This window comes from Ursus arctos, unplaced genomic scaffold (genome assembly GCF_023065955.2).
Source record: "Ursus arctos isolate Adak ecotype North America unplaced genomic scaffold, UrsArc2.0 scaffold_13, whole genome shotgun sequence".
Taxonomy (NCBI): Eukaryota; Metazoa; Chordata; class Mammalia; order Carnivora; family Ursidae; genus Ursus; species Ursus arctos.
In genome coordinates this window covers 8,917,985-8,939,358 of record NW_026622797.1, presented here as the reverse complement: position 1 = coordinate 8,939,358, position 21,374 = coordinate 8,917,985, and the positions used below count along the sequence as shown (strand labels likewise).

Sequence of the window (21,374 nt, the reverse complement as noted above, 5' to 3'; positions counted from 1 at the left end):
ACGTGCCCACAGTCTCACATGTTTGAGACTTGCCAGTTTAATGCCTCGATTGTTATGATGATGCCGTCAGTTTCAATCAGCAGACCCAGGTGGACAGCCGGGGCGATCCCTGGGGGAGCGGGATTCAAAAGAGCAGAGCAGCACCTCGTCTCTGCCACAGGACACTGATTGGACCCCTTCACCTGCGCCCCCTCCCTGCATCTTCAGGCTCTAGTGCTTCACGGATGCTGAAACCTCAGCCCAGAGGCAAGGGTGAAAAATCCAACTTTCTGGGCCCCTGGGAGGGATGGTCTGCCAGCACCTCTCCCAGGTGCTCCGGCAGCTTCGGGAAAGGACACAGACTACACACCCTTTGTCCCGTCCCTGCCTCAGGGTGCGCAGCAGCGTGGGGCTGACTCATGTTTCTTCAGGTCCGGAGCTGCCAGGCTCATGGCCCTCTTGATCCTTTGTGTGGCCTGGTTCCTGCAGAAGTGGTGCAGGGGACAGCCGCCTTCTGGTGTCCCCTGGGGTCTGGGGGGGACGGCTGGAGGGGACCTTGGCCTGAAGACTGTGGGGAGCCACCCCAGGGCTACAACCTCTGGCAGCTGATGTTGCCCAAGGAAGCCAATCCAGTTGGAAGAAATGACCAATTCCAGCCCTTTCTATTACGGCCGCATTTCTAGGAGATTCCAGCAGTCTGGCCCCCCTTCCAAGGGGAGGAGGAAGTAAGAACGTTGATTTTCTTCGCTTCAGGGCCCTTCTGTGCTGTTTGCTGTCACTTTCCCTTTTCACCCGGTAATGGCCATTCCAAACCCCATCGTGAGATGCCGAATTGCTTGGGAGGCACCCCGCCCCCCCCCCCCCCCCCCCCCGCCGCCTCGTCTGTGAGCATAAAGGGACCAGATGAAGGCACAGGCTTTGGAGCGAGTGCCACACAGATGGCAGGGGGAGGACACCGTCCCCCAAGGGGGCTTCACCTCCTGGGGCTCCCCCACCCTTCATAGCAGGGCTGGGGTTTGGCTATAGGAGGAGTTCAAGTTCACGGTCAGCTTTGAGGGCCTGGTGTGTGCTGGGACCCTGCTAGCTTCCAGGCACAGAAAGATGTGCCACGGTTTCCGGAGGGTAGACCTGGGGGCAGTGTGGACAGCAGTGCTCTTAGACAGGAGAGGTCCCACACATCCTGGTGGGGTCCTGGGGGGCAAGTGAGGTTCTCCTCTAGAGAAGAGAGACGCTCTGCTGACGTTCGCCCTGGCAGCCTGTGCGGGGGATGCCTAAGAAGCAGCGTCTCAGGAGCCGATCCGCAGACGGGCTGCTCCCGAGCCAGGCTGTCCTGTGTGCTGACTGCAGGTGGCTGTGGAAATGCGGCCTTTCAAACGAAAAGGGTGAAATACACACCAGATTCTGGAAACTTCGTGTTAAAAAAAAGAAGTTAAAAATTTCATTAATTGTACAGCACAGGGAAAACAGTAATATTGAAACAGTCTTACATGGGGAAGGATGGTACCTAGACTTAGTGGGGTGATCATTTCATAATGTGACCCGGAAACTAGGAAGTGTTGTGTGTCCATTGCGCAATTAAAAATTTCATTAATTTTCATATTGATTATATGTTTTAACAATATTTTGGATATATTGTGTTACATGAAACAGTGTTAAAATCAATTTTACCTGTTTCTTTTTTAAATGTGCCTACTAGAAAACTTGAAAGGGCATACATGAGCCATATTATTATCTGTTGGAAAGCGCTGGTCTAAAGATAGTTTCGAGGTCGTCTTTGAGAGAGACAAGGACCCCATGGAAAAGGGAAGACGTTTTTGGAAGACAAGAGCGTCACTGAGTGTTCTGCTCCCTTCTGTGCGTGGGTTCCTTCCTCCTCACTTTATTCACCTGTATTCTCGACCACTATTACTCTGCAAAAAAAAGTTGTATATCCAGGGTTTGCCTATTAAAATAACTGTAGGGGTATCCTGAAGTTACTTCCACCTGTCTTCAAAGGGTCCCGAGAGATGGTATTTAGTTATAAGTCTTTGGAAGCCACCCCTAAAAAGTTGGCTGTGTGGCTAGGCTGCCCTTTTTGTGCTTAGACAACCGGGTGCTCACGGTGTGTGGTCCAGGGTGCAGAGTAACTTGGCCAGAAGACCTCCCTGTCACTCCCGCCCTCTCACTCCCGTCCTGACAGCGGCTCTGCCCACAGAAGCATGGGGCCACAGAGTCACCTTTTGGGAATCCAGCTCCCCTGTCCTGTGCGTGGTGCGGTGTGGCCCGCGTCAGCATGTGGTGTCTGGAGACGCTCGCCCTGGCCCCAGAGCTGGGGGCTGGATGTGCCATCCTCCCCATGCTGCAAGCCTAGCCTCGGGAGACCTTGGGGGCTTCTCGGGGTGTGGTTGCAGGGAATCCCAGAGGAGGGCCCCACGAGACTGTCAAAGCTGTGTGCTCCCACCTGTCATCCGTTGTATTTGTTTTCTAGAGCTTTCCAAGTCCCAGAATGACATGACCTCTGACAAGCAACTCCTAGCCACGGGTCCCAGGCAGTGTGCTAGCCGGACGGAGAGGAGGAGCCAGTCTGACACTGCCATCAACGTCACCACCAGGGTATTCCCCCAGGCCACCGGCCGTCATGAGAGCTACTTCTAGCCCATTTCCTCTATAGATTTAGTTTTCCTCTTATTTGATAGCACCACATTAAGCAGTCTGAAAAAACCCGCATAATTATAAACGCCTCTCTATTGGGAAAGCCAGGCCAACTGACAGTCAAATTTCAGGGTGGATTTGGAAAACAGTTGAGAGCAGGGAAAAGAAAACTTCAGCCTAATCCCGAGCCCCTGGGGCTTCTGGGTGGCCACTGGAGCTCCCTGCTGGCTTCAAGGCCACCCCAAAGGCAAGGGCCCACCTGCAGGGCCGAGATGGGCCAGGTGATTCCTGCGGTCAAAGACCCTCATGGAGGGTCAAGAGGTGGTCCTACTTCCAACAACCTCCAGTTAAAATCCGTCCTGGTCTCTGATGGAAACCACTACAAACATAGATGCTGCGTGACCACGGGCAATCACGAGGGGGCGCTCCAGCTATCTCAACCACGAGCGAGCGCACCTAATAAAGGCTTTTAAGGAAATAATTTCTCTGGCTTTCCACCAGGATCAACCAAGTCTGAAGCAGGAGAGAAAGTGATTTTAGAATCAGGACACTGGGTTCTGGTCTAGCCGAGGTGACCTGGCTAGGGCAGGTGCCACCACCTGGCTGTCGACAGGGTCAGTAGGACCACTCTGGTTGGCCAGACAGAACAGGTGCCCCTTCACTGCAGCTGGGAGCGCCCCTCAGGATGTCCCCAGGTTAGCCCCACCCTCCTGCTGGAACTTCCCCACACAATCTGGAGGTTTCAGATTCTGCCTCCATCTGTGACCCTTTACCTTGGGCCTGTCCCATGAACTGGAGCCTTGATCCGCTCTTGGCGAAATGATGATAATACTCGTTCTGCCCAAGGCGCAGGCTGCTGGTAAAGATCGCCCGAGATAATACAGTATCTAAATTGCTACCTAAGCCATCTAAATATACTATCTCAATTGCCAGTCTTTCTTACTCTGTGCCAGACTCCACTCAAGACTTTCCCTGGATCATTTCATTTTATCCTCACGCCACCCCCGTGAACCATGCATTGCATTTGGCCCTGTTTTGCATTTAGGGAAACTGAGGCTTAGCGTGATTATGTCACATGGCCGGGGTTACATAACCAGAAAGTGGTGGGCGGTCTTGGTTTGGAGGCTGAACTCTGGAGCAGCTGTTCTCGAGTTTAATGTGTGTGTGAGTCACTTGGGAATGTTGTTAAAATGCAGAGCTCTGGGGCCGGTGTGAGATGCAGAGTCTCCGATGAGTTTGAGGAGTGGTTGGGAGAGCAGGTGATGCTGCGGCCGCCCCGGGACCTCCCTAGATTTAGGAGAAGGCATCTAGAGCATGTGAGATGTATCCGGAAGGCCTTTGGAACTCCCAGATGCAAACAAGTGTTCGTCCCCGTGGGGTCTGCACAAATGCCATCCCAGCCACCGTCCCTGAGTCAACAGATGGAGGAGACGTTAGCAGGCTTTCAGGAGATACTGTGTTCGGCGTGCACGGCCGTGTTGTTACATACCAGTCACATTTAATTCTTGCAAAAGTACTGAGATCGGTATTGTTACTGCCATGGTAAAGATCTAGAGCCCAAGCTCTAGCCAGAGGGTGACCGTCATATTTCATAAATATATATATACACGTATATGTATACACACACCCCCTCACTAAGGTTACCAGGCACTGTTGTTGGCCTGCTGGGTAATTGCAAGGCTGTCTGATGGGACCAGGCAGCTTGAGGGTAGAAGCGAGGAAGACCAGTGACGGCCATGGCCAGAGAGCCCCATCCTGCAGACACTTCGCCACGCGTGTCCAGTTCGCTGCCGTGCTCTTGGCAGGACGTGCTTTCTACTTTTGCAGGCATCCTCTCTCCCTACCTTACTTGAGGATATGGCTGTTTTAAGGAGCAATTTAGCCACATGTTTATAAAGTCCTCAGCAATCATGGCCTGCTCTATAAATGCTAAATAATTACGGGGTTGAAATATAAAGAGTACATCTTTAAATAGGATGTTTGTCAGACTGCAATTACGCATGCCCTAGCTGGCGAGCTCATAAAAATCACACATTTCCACTGCAGCACTCGGGGGCATTTTGCCAACATCAAGCACACGACGTGGTGCCCTTTGGGAGGAGGGGACATCAGTGCCCACTTTGCAGGTGGCTACGCTGAGGCACAGAGAGAGTAGCCAGCTTTCTTAAGACCGTGTGGTGACTCTGGGCTGGTAACCAAGAAAGCTCAGGACCATTAGGTGTGAGCGGCGCGTTCTGAAAATGTCCTGTAAAGACCCTCCCGTCCACATCTGGGCCGGGGCTCTTTTGCGAGGTGACTTCTCTTACCTGTCCTTGGAGAGCGCCCGTGCATCTTCCGGATGTGCGGCGGATCTGTACGGGCCGTGAGACACACACCTGTTAACCAGGAAGGAAACACAAGAAGCAGGAGGGAGGGGCTGCCTCTGAGGAGAGGGAACAAGGACGCAGGCGGGGAAGAAACCTTCCTTTCATTCTATGCCCCTTTATGTGAAGTTTTCCCACGTAGGTCTGAAATCTGAGGAAACCACCGGCCCGGGCGTGGCGCTCCCGCACACCTTCTCTCTCCCCACCTGCCGCCCACACTCAAGGGCTGAGCAGTCAGAGGAGAAGGGAGGCAGCAGCGTGGGGTTCAAGTGTGAAAACACTTGGTCCTCAGACTTGAGGGCGGTGGACCCCCCGGTTGGTCCCAGGAGACGCAGCCTCCCTCTCAGCTGGGATTCGACGGTGCCCAGAGCGTGTCCTGCTGGCCGAGCGCGGCCCCGGGGTTTTTCTGACACTGCACCTGCCGTCTCAGCGTGGCCGCGGCTGCTCTCCCTTCTCTTACCTAAGATCAGCAAAAAAGAATCCCAAACGCACAGATTGTGTGGTTCCAGGGCATCCATAATTTGATCAAATGAAGCCTAATGTTTATTGATCTTTCAGCAGCGAATATTCAACTTATTAACTCTGTGCAGAGTAGACCCCATTCGGGGCCATCGTTTTTCTCTGCAATCTGGCCGAACTAGATGGTTATTGAAATACATTAAAAATCACAGGGAAAGAAAAAAAAGCCTGTCTCCACAAGGTCGATAAGCTGCTCTTTGAATCCTGATGCCCTTTAATGGCACGGACGTGACAAAGTCATCCAGGTCCTTTAGAATTTACTGGGGAAGGGTTGAACGCGACATTTCAGGTTGATCCCTTAGTCAAAATAGGCATGTTCCTCAGAATAGTGTTGGCTTTTCTAATAATTTCAAAATACATGTATTTGCACTTAGGCTTCATTCAAGGTTTTCCAGAATCCTAACATATTTAGAAGCACAGGCATCACTGGCTATGAATTCGCCATGCCATGTGATCACTGTTATAAAGATAGTTCTCTTTGTTCCTTTTCAGAACTTTCTGTCATCAGGTTTTTTTTTTTATTTAGAAGCTATGTTGCCTTAAAGAAAATGGAATTAAGTGATCATGTATGAACACCTAAGGTTCACAAAGCTTTGTTAGTATTGAGCTCATTTTATTCTTTCTGTCCTGGTCTGATGGCTGCCTTGCTTGCTGTTTCTGTCCACATTCTCCAAGTCCGTCCCCTGATGTGCTCAGAGGGTGGAGGCCTTGCGGTGGGAGAGCCCTCCTACTTCCTCTCACTTCCTCCCACTGGGACTACTTCCTCCCACTTGGCATTTCTCTGGATCGTTAGTCATCCTCTCCTCCTGACTCAGAAATGGATGTTCCTTCCCAGGCGCTGGGTCCATCCTCCTCGCTCCCCCTGGGACCTTGCTCCATCAGCTCGACGCTTTTCCCATCTCTGTTTCTCCTCAACCTGCAAGTATGCCCCGATCTTCCCCACCTTAAAAAATGAAAGCAGCATCTTTTGCAGGATTCCCTTCAAGCTGTTCTTCCATTTCTTCGTCACGGCCCAAATCCATGAAAACGTCCTCTGCTCTTGCTGTCCCTGCACTTGCCCTGCTTTGCCCTCCCTCCTGTTCACTCCTAGCTTCCGTGCAGTCCATTCCCCATGCCAGTGTGACACTGTTCCCTAGGGCACCTCCCAGGCACCCCTGATTGAAGAGAGAGGTGACCAATTTGAACATCATCCTTGTCAGTGACTTTGTTGCCTTTGACAGTTGACCGGAATTCCATTCTTTAATTACAAAAATGATTTTATTGCTTTTATACATAATAAAACCCATGCCTATGCACTAATGAGAGTTTAGAAAACACAAGGAGAAGGAGGGGAAGAAAAAGCAAGCACAGCGTTGACCCAGGACAGTCACTTGGAGTACAGGTGAACGCTCACTTTATGAAAATGGTATCGTGGGGCACCTGGGTGGCTCAGTCGGTGAAGCATCCGACTCTTGGTTTTGGCTCAGGTGATGATCTCAGGGTCGTGAGGCTCTGCACTCAGCAGGGAGTCTGCTTGGGACTCTCTCTCTCCCTCTGTCCCTCCTCCTGCTCACACTCTCTCTCAAATAAATAAATAAATCTTTTTTAAAAATGACATCATGCCACACATCCGCTTTGGTAATTCGCTTTCTTAAGAATCTCTAGCGTTATATTTTAATTCCTTCCACGTCAAACATATATATCGTCATTTTTTACAGCTACTTTTTAGGGGTTATAATTCATGCTGCCAAACTGCCCTCCTCTGGGGTTGACTCCGTTTACCTGACCATTAGAAGTGGATTGGCCTGTTTTTCAGCACCCCTGCTGGCACTAAGTATTACACCTTCTCTTTTAATATATGCTAATTTTGATAGGCAATTTTTAAAAATCTGCATTTCTTTCATTTTAGTTGAGTCTTTTCTCATACTCTTTTCTCCTCTTTGAACATCCTTCATCCCTGAAATCCCCGCTTTGGACCTGCAACTTTTCTGGCCCGCTCCCTCCTCCCCTGGACCCACTCTTTGGTGTCCCCAAGCCACCTGTTCTCTGGACAGCCTGACATGTCAAGAATCCATCTGGCCTCTTGGGTCTCTGCTGTTGCATGGGTCGCTAGCAGGTGTAGGGATGTACTCCATACTTAACCTTCATGATGGGCCTCCACTCGCGATGCCTCACCTTTGAGTCTCTCTCCAGCCAGGCTTCAACCTCCCACTCAGGTCATACTTCCCCTGAAGATCACCCCCTTCTTCATCAGCTCACCCTCTCTTACCCATTGACCTGGCTTGTGCCTCCATTTCAATGGTGTATCTATTTCCGACCAGCTAGGCGAGCCCCTGGAGGGTGGACAATACATCTTCTCCTCCTTCCCCTTCTCCTCTGACCCCCCCTTTCCGCCCCAGGACTTAGAGTGGTGGGTCAAAGATAGTGTTGCTGAGCAAACGTCTGATGGAACTGAGCTGGCTCTCTGGGGATCGAGAGCATAAACCGTACGAGTAATCTGGAGCTAATCACTTCTTTCACTTGTTTGCCAATATTCTCAGTCTTTCATTCCTGAAAATTACAACTATGCTGCAAATGTTATATTTCCAAGTTCCACGTCCAACCCGGCATCAAAACCCAAAGTCAAGATTCACAAACTCCGGGTGCTCAGCCAGGGAGAGGTTTCCTGCCTTGTGCAGTGTGTTTGTTGCCCTGTGCGACCACCGTCCAAGGGAAGTTTCTAACCACTGCGCCAGGTGGCTCCTGAGCCCTTGAAATGTGTCTAGTGCAATAGACGAGTTATTCATTGATTTTATTTGCTGGCAGTGAATGGGAATTTGAATTTAAATAGCCACATGTAACTAGTGACTACCGCATTGGAAAGCACAGCTGTGCACATCATAGAAGAGGTACTGACTATTAAATTATTTTTGATAAAATTAAGAGACATAGGGACGCCTGGGTAGCGCAGTCGTTAAGCGTCTGCCTTTGGCTCAGGGCGTGATCCTGGCGTTCCAAGATCGAGTCCCACATCGGGCTCCTCCGCTGGGAGCCTGCTTCTTCCTCTCCCACTCCCCTGCTGTGTTCCCTCTCTCGCTGGCTGTCCTCTCTGTCACATAAGTAAATAAAATCTTTAAAAAAAAATTGAGACATATTTTAATTTTTCCCTTTTCTATAAGCCCATTAGAGCTCAAGCTGATAGGCCAAATAGTATATTTCGTGTGATTTAATGCAGGGATCATTATTAAGGTTCAAATGTGGACTTCACTTCTTTAAGACTTATTAATGCGTAAGGGATCCACCCAGCGCTGCCTGTGAATATCCCAGCGCTTGCCCGTGCCTGCCGGGGCCCCGCGGGTATGTGTGTGGATGCATTTATCCAAACAGAAGTGTGCTCTTACTCAGCACCCAGAAGTTTGCAAATGAGTGCCAGCAGGTCATAGATGCAGGCTTGCTGGCTGTGGTTACCACAGTTGAACAACTGGGACGTCACACCGGGACGCAGACCCCATTAATTCTGTGTTTCCTTTTCCAGAAGGCAAGCGCACTGGATATTCTGAGACCTCTCAATCAAGAGAGTCCCAAACGCCTTACTAACCCTGTCTTGAAGCAAGAGGATCTCTCATCCGGGCCAACGCCCAGCGCTTTATTCTCAGGAGGCTTGAGACACGTGAGTCTCATCTAATTCCCTGGACACGTGACGAGTGGCTTCAGCACGGTGTTGGGTTGGGTTGGGAAGCAAGGGTAGGAGGGAAGTGTTGTCTTGTGGGATGAACTGGAACAGGACAACAGAACTGGGAGGTCATGTTTTACCTGCACGGGGAGCTGGGGATTCCTGGCTATACTCTGATGGGTTTTTCTTTTATACACAGAGATAGTCATTAATAACAAATACTGGTATCTTTGGATGAGAAGTTTTTACCTTAAATGACATCTAATTTATCAGATATTTCTCTTACAATTATTTCTGGGTCGTGTCTACCCATACGTCATGAAGACATCCTCCCGTTTTCTTCTAGAAGCTTTATGAAAGTTTCGTTTTTCTGCGTGGGTCTGTGCTCCCGCTCCTTGATGTGGTGAATGGTGTAGGTTGGAGCTCCTTTTCCCACGGGGATACTCAGTTATTCCGGCACCATTTGCTTAAAAAAAGACTCTCATTTCCCCCATTGACTTTGGTATCCTTGTTGAAAACTGTGGAAGCGTGGGTCTTTTTCTGGGTTCTGCTCTGCTGACCTTTCCGTGCGTGTTGTGGCGAGAACCCCCCTCCTGATGACTGTAGGAAGCCGTGCAGTCAGGTAGCGTGGGTTCTCCAGCTGTGCTTGTTAAACAATCTTAGACAAGCACAACGACCCCAAACCTCAGAGCTGTCATCAAGAAAACGAGTGTCAAGCTTGTTCTTTTTAGTTCACTGGGTTGTTCTGCGAATCAGAATGCCCTCATTCCGTGGTGTTAGAGCGGTTAAGAACTCAGCTTCTAGAAACCCCCTTCTTGGTTCACATTCCAGCTCCTCTAGTGTGACCCAGAGCAAGCCCTTCCACCTCTCTGTGCATTGGGGCGGGTGTGTGTTTATGGAAAATGGCACTCACTTTAGAAAATGATAACCCCCCCCCCCCACTACATGAATATCTGGTGGAACATTAAAAAGTCGAGGCAGAAGCGGGCCAGACTGTGCGCTGAAGGACGGCTAACATCCTTGCCTCAGTCCACGGAACGCTGGCGGCCCCCCAGCCCGCCGGTCACTGAGCGCCCCCGCCCCTCTCAGCGCCACTGCTCTGCACCCACACTCCTCACAATGTGGGACCCCGCAGCACTGGCTTCGCCTGGGACTTCTCAGCAGTCAGGATCCCTGGCCCCGCCCCAGACCTACTGGGTCAGCCTCTGCAATCTAACAAGAGCCACCTGGTCCGGGAAGCCCACCCCCTGCCCTGCCCGGCCCGCCGTCATCCTTCCCTTCTCTCTGTTACTCATGGTCTCCTCGCCTTCCACGGCTGTGTCGTTGGGTTCCCTGTTGTGTAGCGCCTACTGTAATTGCGGTGCCCCAGCTGCACCTGGCACGGAGGGAGCACCGCGTGCCTCCTTACCGGACCTACTGTTGACTGAAAGCCCACTGTGTGCAAACCACTGAGCCAGGTGCTTCTCATCAATCATTTGCACAATGATCTTGCCAGCTGGATACTATTACCCCATTTCACAAATGGGGAAAGCTGGTTCGCAGAGGTCGAAGCGGACAGAAACCGCAGAGCTCTGACTCAACACCCGGGAGCCGTGTGAGTCAAAGCCAGGGCTCTCGGTGCTGCCCCCGCATTTGGTGAGCTCTCCAAGGGAGTGGGTTCCCTGGCCGCACCCCCCGGTTCAGCTGCACTTGCCTGGGGCCGACCCACACCTAGAAAACCTTTTTGACTGGTGGGAAATGATGCTGCGGTGACGAGAAGCGGGTGAGTGTGTTCCTCACACCCAGGCTCTGTTTCTTAGGGCAAGTCCTTCTCAACCTACCCCTGCAACCCGGTTCCCTTCTCCCTGGCTTCTGTCTGGGGTGCCCTGATTTGCGCCCTTCAAGTTATCCTCGTGAGGTTGAGTTATTCCGTGATGAATCCTCACCTGTTCCCTCGAGACTGGAGCAGTGTTTGGGGAAACGGAGCTCCCACAAAGCAAATACTGATGATTGCTTCGAGCCCCAAGACGTTGCCTGCTCTTCCGACAGACACTGCTGTTCTCTAAGAAGAGGGAGAGCGGGTAAAGCTGACTCCATCTCTACTTATTACACAAGGAGAGAAACAGGGGCAGTAAGTAGGGAAACACTCAGCCTCCCAGGTATTAAATCAGTGCAAAATGAAAGCAAGTGCTATTTTGGGGGTCATCTTAGCACATTTTAGAAGTGATTCGGGCCAGTGTTGGCAAGGGTGCAGGCATTCTTATAAACTGGTGCATTTCTTCAGAGGAATACTTTGTAGCTGTGAAAAATGTTGAAGAATATTAATAGAGAAAATACACCTCAGTAAATGAAAAGATAAGGTTACAAAATAGTATTATAGTAGCACGTATTTATGAAAACAAAATGGTTCTACGATAGACCTTGCAAAACAAGTGAAAGGATTATACCAAAATTTGACCCCGGAATAATGGGGATATGCTTTTCTCTTAAAATTTTTCTGGGGGCTCACCTGTATTTTCTGTATTTTTTTCATAAACATGTAATGTTTTGGGAGGAAACAATTTGCTTTACAAAAGAAAAAAATAAGGAAAATCCAATCAGAAGTAGAACTTGGTAGTGTGAAGAAATACATTAATTTTTTAGACTTCCTATGGGAGAAAAATTCCTACCAGAGTTCCTGTCTGGTTTTTAATTTTGTTTATACTTCTGTTTTTAAAAAATTCTAAAAAGGAATGCATTTATATCAGTGTTTTCATGCAGTTTACATTTTTCCTGCCAGAAGGTGCTGTGTTTGGCGGGAGGGACCACATGAAGTGCATGTCGGAACTCCCTAGATATGGAGGTTGGCAGAAGTTTGGGAGAGAGCAGATTTTTAATCAAAGAAGTAAAAAAATCCAACGCCCCCGGGTGTTTTCTTTGAACATAAATTTGATATGTGGGACGTTCTCGTGGCATTTCGGTCACTTCTAAATAGAGACCGGCTCAAGACGTTCGCGGTCCGTCACCCAGAGGCGTGTGTGGAAATCCTTCGTTTTCCCATTAATATTTCTGAATTTGTCTGGCTCCACTGATTTTTTTAAAGAGTGTTGTTTTTAGCTATCCATATTAATGTATTTTTATTTAAGAACAGAATAAAAAAGGATGATTATATTATGGCCTGTTCATCCAATGGAATACTGTTTGGGAATGACCATGAATGAGCTCAAACCACACCTGACCACGTGATGAATTTAAAAAACAGTGGGAATTCTAATTATATAAATTCCAAAATCAGGTGAAACTAACCAATATATTGTTTGGGGGATATATACATATGTAGTAAAACCATAAAGAAAAACAAGGATGATTAATAGGAAACTTTGAAACAGCAGGTACTCAGGGACAAGAATGAGAGGGGATTGGACAGGAGGGTGGGGCCCAGGGCACTTCTCAGGTCTTGGTTCTGTTGTTTTACTCCAGCTGAGTGCTGGGCACATGGGTGTTCATTTTATAATTACTTATTTAACCAGAGGTATCCTTATGAAGGACAGCCACATTGTGTGGCATTTTCCAAATGGTAATGAATGTCCTATGCTTTGCATGGGGACAGTTCTGAGTCTCTACATGCATTAAATAACTGAGCCTCATCCCACTCTTATGAAATAGATCCCCATTTTACAGATGAGGAAACTGAGTTTACAGTGGGTAAGAATATTGCTCAAGATCCTACAGCCACTAAGTGTCAGGACCCAGAGCCGAATGAAAGCCTGTCTGGCTCCATGGCCACCATCTTGACCGCTCTGCAGTAATGCTCTCGGTGTGCTCTTGGTGAGCAGGACTTTTTTTTTTTTTTTAAGAACACAGTTGACTCTTGAACGATGTAAAGTTTAGGGGCACTGACCCCTTGTGCCATCAAAAATTCGTGAATAACTTCCAACTCCCCCAAAACTTAACTCAGCCTACTGTTGACCAGAAGCCTTACTGATAACACTTACAGTCAATTAACACATCTTTAATGTTATATGTATAACGTGCTGTATTCTTACAAAAAGTAAGCTAGAGAAAAGGAAATGTTCAGAAAATCATAAGAGAAAACACGTCTGGAGTACTGTACTGTGGTTACTGGAAAATTCTGCATAGTCAAACCCATGGTGTTCAAGGGTCAGCTGTAGCTGTGGTTTCCGCTGACCCCTTGCTTCCTGCCTTTGTGAAAGGAAAGGGCAGCGAGGCTTGCTTGTGGTTACAGTAGCTCACTTGTGCCCTTCGGAGAAAGTCGCGGAATGCGCCCTGCCGGCCTGATCTGGTTCTCCTTTGCTTTTGCTCCGATGTACTTTTCTTTCACACTCGGGCAGCCCCAACGGCTCGAGTGAAAGTCAGGTGGAGTTCTTAGTGGCTCTTCGGAGCCAGCACTTCTGGGTTGCCTCCATGGGCTGCTCAAAGTTGCAGCTTGCTCCAAGATTCTGTTCTGGCTACAAAGAACATAGAACCAGAAAACCTTCCCAAGGCAACAGTGGTCGAGGCATAAATTATCTCGGGAATGCGGTTGACCAAAGGATGTGCTCTGCCGTCCTTTCATTATCCGAGGCTATACTTTCCCTGGCTACACGGGCCCGGCGGCCGAGTCACTCAGAGACGCTCCCGTAAGCTGGTGGCCCAGGCCGCTGGGCACCTCGGTCCTCTTCCAGCTCGACTTCTGATTCTCTGTGCCACTTTTGGGTGGATCCCAACCTGCTTCGAGCTCTGCTAATGTACTTATGAAGTGAAGGATGAGTAATTCTAATGCTTTCTGGATGCATTATAACGCTGGTCACCCAGCTGGATGAGCCGGGGGCAACCTTCCCCGCCCCACTGTGGAGTGTGGACCTCACGCCCCGTGTGAGGGGATCAGATCTGCCCCGTTTTGTCACCTACAGGCCAGCGGTCCTGGGCCTGATGCGTTTCTCTGGGTAGCTCAGTTTCCTGCTCTCAGAACAACCATTTCACACCTCCTCCAGTTCTTTCAAAACTCATTCAGATCTCCTATCCTGTTCCTCTTTCTCATTTTCAACAAATAAACATCCCTTTTTACTTTTCAAAAAAAAAAAAAACAGCAATCAGCTCAGAATTTCCTAATCCTTCTGATACCAAAATTAACCTTGCTGGGTCTGTTCCCGGCCTTTTTTCCTTTCCCTCCTCAACAGAAGCAGCCGGACACCTGAGCGATACCTGGGCGCCCATCCTCTCCTGCCCTTATTGTTTCCTCCATTAAAGAGAGTGTATCTTTTCTTCCTCTGCCTTTACGGTTTTTCATCTTTGTCTTGATTTTTCAGCAGTTTTATTATGTGCCTACATGTAGTTTTATTTAAAAATAGTTTTCCTCTGGAACCTGCAGTTAAATGACTTAAGGAAGTTCTAGAAGATTAGGACGACCACCGAGTGAGTCTTCTCACTTCAGTTCTGCGGCTCCTTCAAGCACAAGACTGCGTACCCCATCATGCCATAATATTTACAAAAAGCACTTCTAAATCAAAGTACTTCAAGTGCTTTCTCTATTCCCTTCGTAAATATTTACTGGGGATCTACCCTGAGCCAGGCACTGAGCTGGGTGCTGGAGAAACAGTAAGGGCAGGAACGTGCAGAGCCCTGTGCTCTTGCAGCTTCCAGGGAAACGGAGCGCTGGGCGTGACCCTCCTTCAGAGAGAATGTTCTCTTGCTTCCAGCAGACAGCTCGAGTGAAGGTAAACAGTCTTTACCCATCTGGTGTTGAGCTCGTTCAAAGCTGGGTGTCAGGCTTTGAGAGCACCACCCCATTCCAGTGGACTCTTACTCCTGGGAAGGAAGCTGGGTGGGGGTCCCCACTGAAAGTCTGGAGGTCACCGAGCCCCTCCTCTGTGGTGGGCTTCTCCAGTAAGAACTTTTTGGAAAGCGTTTTTAAGCTGCTCAGTGAGAACTTTCAAATAAATCAGCAAATCCCTTGAAGGGAAAAGAAGCATCTAGTGTCTCTCCCACTTCGGTGCATTTCCACTTGCTCGGTGAACTTGGCTGTTCAGGTCTGCCTGCCGTCAGAGCCCCAGACACCAGTTTTTGTCTCCCAGCCCTTGGCTTCTGAGCCCCAGGGCCGCTGCGTTCAGCTTCACTCCTCCGTCTTCCAGCTCTGTCTGCTCGCAGAGGGACAAAGCCCTCAGAGGGAGACACGGCCCAGAGTGCCAGGCTCGTGGCACTGTGCTCCTCCCTCCAGCAGCTCAGCCCCTCCGTCCTGGCTTCCTGGGAGCTCTGCGACGCCTTGAAACTGTTTGTGACTTAATTCCGTTTTCTGTTTGCTCTTGGCAGAGAAGTTGCTGCAATTCAGCTTCATCTGACATGGGCCGAAGTGAGGTCCCGGGACGAATGCCATTTTACTCCTTGGGACTTTTGAGCCCCTGCATTCGCGCCCCCATTCTGCTTGCAAGCAATGCACGCCTTCTGCCGAGCATCCCGACCGTTCCTCCTGCACGTGTGTGCGCCTCACTGGTTCCTGTCGTACCGCTCCTTGCCTTTGTGTGCAATGTAAAGACTGTTTTCCTCTCGAATCGTGTGTGGGTGTTGGCAGGTGCCATGGTTTGAGCCGGTGACTGGGCGCGGTGAAGCTGGTTGTGTTCTTGGCATGAGTTAACTCAGCCCTTGGCTTCTGAGCCCCGTGGCTGCCGATAGTTAATTCTGATGAGTTGTTGGTTGGGTTGGATTGGGTTTTGCTCTCCCTGTAGTGAGACAGAAAGCCCCAGACTTTCTTCGTTTCTTCCCAGATGTTTTCCGGTGGTGGAGGGTCTCGCTGGGAATTAGAAGGGGAAATCATTCAGGCTTCCCTATTTGTACAGTCAGCACTGAGATCTTTGCCTGGAAACGGGGCACATAGGTCGGCATGGCTGACCGTGCTGCCGCGGTTGGTTTGTCTTTTTAGGCACGGGCGTTCCACTTACCGGCCTCACCTGAGCCCACAGTGCCCTACCTGCTGGTGGCAGTTCTGGTTTTCACTTAAATACCCATAGAAATGGGAACAGGATTTATTGTTGCCTTTGACAACGTACTTTACACATTTTAATTCCAGTTACTTCTTACCGTAGCCCCATGAGTCTAGTACTTATTTTTCCAGTTAGACTTTGACACCGCTCAGGAGTGGCAGGACCCTCATTGGAATCCAGCCGTATCTGATTCCCCATCAGGCTGCTTAGCGCCCCTGCTCTGCGGCTTTCCACACGGCTGTTCCTGCCACGGGTATTATCTGCCCGCCTGACACTTATCTTCACAGAATTGCGCAGGAGATAATCCACTTCATCCCAACTGATTTGTGTTCGAGAAGGAGCTTGTGTAACCTTTCTCGCCAGGCAAACACCGTACCTGGGCAAGACACGACTTTCCGAGGATTTCCCATCTCCTTAGGACAGACTATGTGGCAACTGATTTTGGCAAAGTACAAGCTGGTGTGTTATTAACTTACTATGAGTCAGGATGCATGTTTTGTGTGAATTTTGATTAATTTGATATCTCAAAACCAGAAATGCAACAAATAGGTTAACTGTGAAGTAATTTATTATATCCGTCTTCTTGATTTCAGGCAAGTCTAATTAGCCTTAACAGCACTTGCACGGAGATGGGCAGTTTTGACAATGCTAATGTCACTGGAGAAATAGAGTTTGCCGTTCGCTATTGCTTCAAAACCCGTTCTTTAGAAATATGCATCAAAGCCTGTAAGAATCTTGCCTATGGAGAGGAAAAGAAGAGGAAGTGCAATCCGTAAGTTTCTTTTTCTAAGTTTTGACATTAGATGGTAGGCATATTGGGTCTAAAGTTTATATGGAAAAGTAAAAGTCTCCAAATAACCAGGACAATTGTTTAAAAGAATGACCTATAAAAAGGCCCATTGAGAATGATTTTAAAGCTGTAGTAATTCAAACACTGGGTTGTTGATGCAAGGATAGATAAGTAGGTCAGGTGAGCAGAATCATAAGTCCAGATGCAGACCTTAGCCTACCTGGGAACTTCTAGGATCAAGGGACTATTAGAAATCAATACAGAAAAGATGAACTTCAATGAATGGTGTTGGGTTCTTGACTTCCCCTAGAGGAAAAGTCAAACCAAGAGCCTGTCTCACACAAACCATAAACAGATTACAATTTTTTTCCAACTGACATGAAATGATATCTCATCACTTTAGCATGCATTTCCCTGATTACTAAGGGGGATGAGCAACTTTTTATATATGCATTAGACACGTAAGTTTCCCCTTCTGGGAACTTCCCATTCATATCTTTTGGCATTTTTCTATTGGGCTGTTTGCCATTTTTTAATTTATTTACAGGAATATGGGTTTTTTAAAACCCATTTTGAATACGCCTCTTCATTGATTACATGTATTTTATATATCTTCTAGTTGTTTTCTAACATTGTTTATGATGGCTTTCCTTGAGAATTTGATGTCAAATTTGTCCGTCTTTTCCTTTAAAATGTCTGTATTTTGAGTCTGTAGAAAAATTCTACCTGCAGGTTATAAATATATCCTTCTCTATTTTCACCTACTGGAGTTTGATTTATGGTATATGGTTTAAGGTAAGGACCACATCTTGACATTTCTTTTTTCTTACATGGAAAACTTTTGAGCACAATGTTTTAATTACCAGCTAGGGAAAGGGGATGGATTGTTGGTTCAGCCAAACTCAGCTCTGCTCAGAAACCTTCAGTCCCTCCTCAGGGCAGGACGGGGGAGGCGCATTGCTATATGTAGCACTTGTGGGTCTCCGGAACAGCGTCCCTCTTGTCCTTCTGGTTTCTTAACTTCTGTTGTTCCCCCACGTACACTTTTTGCTCCAGGAAAATTGGAACAGTCATCGTTTCAAATCTATCCCCTGACTTTTTCCAAACGAGGCTTTCCTCATGTTTGTGCTGTGACTACTTTCCCTACACCACTCCCACAAGTAGCAACCGTAATCCTGTCCCTTCTCCAGACTCTTGTTCAGTCCCATCAGAGACCTTTATGCTGCCCATGACTGTTCATGTATGCTGAGCCTCTCTTGTAATTCTCGAAAGGACTATAGTGAGGTGGTTGAGAGCAGGGACATTGAACCCTGGTCCACCATTTATGTGGTTTGACCTTGGACAAGTCGTTCAACCTCTCCATCCCTCACTGTAACACAGGGAAAATAACAGCACCTCCTTCAAAGGATTGTTGTGGTGTTTCCTGGAATTTGCCCATGTTAAGCTTTCAGAAAATTGTCTAGAACATAATAAACATTCAACAAACAGTAAACAAGTGAGACACAAAGTGCGCAGAGGAGTAGACCTACAACTCCACAGAGGGACCCCCTTGAGGCTTTGGCCAAATACTCAGGGCTCATATGCAGAACAAGATTTCATGAGGTCCGTCACAGCACGGTTACTGGGGTGGTGAGCCATGGGGCGTGGCACAGTGCTGGGGAAGGCGGGAGCTCTGACCAGCCGGAGTGGAGACTGCCGAACACCTGGGGCATTCACTGGGACGCAGCTGTAGGATTTCTCTAGCCCCACAGTAGGGGCTTCTCCAACTCACCCTACCTACGCAAAATCAAGCCACGATAGGGTCGAACTGAGTTGCCCATCAGTGAAATGCCTACTAGAATAAAACTCAATACATTTTATTTTTAATTTTTTTAAAGATTTTATTTATTTGACAGATAGCGAGCGAGAGAGAGCAAGCACAAGCAGGAGGAATGGCAGGCAGAGGGAGAGGGAGAAGCAGGCTCCCCACTGAGCAAGGAGCCCATGTGGGTCTTGATCCCAGGACCCTGGGATCATGACCTGAGCTGAAGGCAGATGCTTAACCACCTGAGCCACCCAGGTGCCCTGAAAACTCAATACATTTTAAAGGAAAAAAGCCTAGAGAGGATTCTGGGAAGGTGGCAGCGTAGGAAACCTTAGGAAGTGGTCTCCCCTTGTAAAACAAGGATGACACTGGTAGAAGCCATCTAATGAAACCGTTTTGGACTGCAGTCTGTTGAAGGCTTGAAACTTCCAGCAGAAGACTTGGACGTACCTTGGGGTTAGTGTCAGTTTCTGCTCTTAGCATAATAGCAGCTCTCCATCCCCCCACTGCCAGCCCCATGGCAGGCAGCTGTGCCAGTGTTGCTGGAACGGCCTATGCACAGCTTACAGGAGTCAGCATGGGCAAAAAAAAAAAAAAAAAAAGAAAGAGAAAAAAGAAAGAAAGGATTCTGTCCTCCAAATATCAGGGTTGTGTGCTCTGACTGCAGACTGCCACTTCTGATCACAGAGGTGCAGACCCAGAGGGAGCCATTGTGGCATCTCCTCCAATTGTTGGGATCCCCTTCCCGTCCGGGGTCCTCAGGAGGATTACCAGCAGATTTCTCGTCAGATCCTTTAGAGGCCAGGAAGCAGTCGGTAGATATATTCAAAGTGCTAAAGGGGAAAAAAAATCCATCAACCAAGAATCCTGTATCCTGCAAAACTATTCTTCAAACATGAGGGAGAAACTAAGACGTTCTCAGAGAAACAAAAGCTGAGGGACTTTGTCCTGCAAGAAATAAATACTCAAGGGCGCCCCCTGCAGGCTGAAATGGAAGGACACCAGACAATAACTCAAGGACATGTGAAGACATGAAGACCCCAGGAAAAGCAAATACACGGGCAATGATAAAAGCTAGTGTTTTTTAAACAGTGGTATGTACTTCCACCTTGTATATTTTTAAAAATTATTTGTCTCTTATTACTGCTGTAACTTTGGTTTGTAACTCCGCACTTTGTTTTTGACCTAGCTTAAGAGACTAATGCATATAAAAGAAGGATTAGTTTGTGATTTTGGTTACACGGCGTAGAAAGGTGTAATTTTGCAACTTCAGCAATGCGAAGAGGTGAGGTTGGCACTTGGAGCCGAGTTTTTGTTTGCTATTGATGTTAAGATGGTATAAATTCTAGTTAGAGTATTGTAACTCTGGGACGTGAGATGGAATCCCCTTGGTGAGCACAAAGAAAACAGAGACAGAACATATACAAAAAGAAAGGAGAATGGAATTTAAACATTTTACCACAAAATTCAGCTAAATACAAAAGAATGGGTGCGCCTGGGAGGCTCAGTTGGTTAAACAGCTGACTCTCGATTTGGGCTCAGGTCATGATCTCAGGGCTGGGAGAGCAAGCCCCGACCTCAGGCTCTGTGCTCAGAGGGAAGTCTGCTTGAGATTCTCTCCCTCTGCCCCTCCCCCACATGCGCGCGCGCGCGCACACACACACACACACACACACACACGCTCACGCATGCGCTCTCTCCCAAATCTTTAAAAAAGTAACTACAAAAGGATGACTATAGTACTGCAGTACACGGCAGACACTAAAGCAGAAGGTATACAGAAACATAGCAAGGGACCGAAGTCCCTCCTTATCAGTGCTTTCAATGTCTATGATCCAGACCCTTTAATCAAGAGACAGAGATGGTCAGAAAGGATCAAAACACAGGATCCAGCTTTTCTGGAATCAGTAATCACTGCCATCACTCACGCTGCTGGAGGAGCCGGGAAGGGCAGTGTCAGGTCCTTGCTGGAGAGATCAGTCTAGAACGGGATTTCAGGGGACGGGCAGAATGCAGGTGGAGAGGCCCCACAAGGGAAAAGTAAAGGGTGAGGCATATACTTTCTATTTCCTTTTTTTTTTTTTTTGACCGGTTGGAGGAAGTGATAGGTGGAGGGAGGACAAGTTGGCACAGGACCTCCACATCCAGGCAGGTTAGAGAAACTGTCCCCCGCCCCGTGGAGCCCCAACAGCCCAGCCTCTGGTTCCACGATCATCACCAAATGGCAGGTGATGAGCGATGTAGATTCTAGGGGCAGGACATGAGGAAAGCAAGGCAGCTTTATACCCCCCAGAAACATTACAGAGGATTATGGCCAAAGACTCTGTAAACCAGAAGCGGTGTACCCAGCACTGTCATTGTTCCCTGTAGGTAGAGGCCACCAAACCCTTTCTGTTAACCCCCAACCCAGTGGGAAGCAGGGTGAAGAAAATGCTGATGTCTGATTCTCCTCCTCCTGTACCCTTTGTCCCTCTGCCTCCCCCCTTCTGTGCTGAGCTATCATCTTGTCCTGTCTGTCTGGCCACTAGGTACGTAAAGACCTATCTGCTACCTGACAGATCCTCCCAGGGAAAACGCAAGACGGGAGTCCAAAGGAACACAGTGGACCCAACCTTTCAGGAGACCTTGAAGGTACTTGCTGGACAAATATTCATGGGCTGGGTCTCCGCATCCCAGGCTGGGCACCCGGGGCCGGAGTTCAGCGGAGTGTTCTTCTAAACTC

The 21,374-nt window shown here is 48.6% G+C and overlaps 1 protein-coding gene across 4 annotated transcripts in view; it reads left to right on the top strand.

The window, feature by feature from the left end:
• Positions 1 to 21,374, top strand: part of SYTL3 (synaptotagmin like 3) — a 79,326-nt gene that overhangs the window by 48,528 nt on the left and 9,424 nt on the right. For all 4 annotated transcript variants that reach the window (XM_048225923.2, XM_026505147.4, XM_057310914.1 and 1 more), the window contains 4 exons: positions 2,447 to 2,571; positions 8,986 to 9,120; positions 16,652 to 16,830; positions 21,181 to 21,283. In XM_048225923.2, the coding sequence (XP_048081880.1) occupies positions 2,447 to 2,571; positions 8,986 to 9,120; positions 16,652 to 16,830; positions 21,181 to 21,283 (542 nt within the window). The remainder of the gene's footprint in view (positions 1 to 2,446; positions 2,572 to 8,985; positions 9,121 to 16,651; positions 16,831 to 21,180; positions 21,284 to 21,374) is intronic.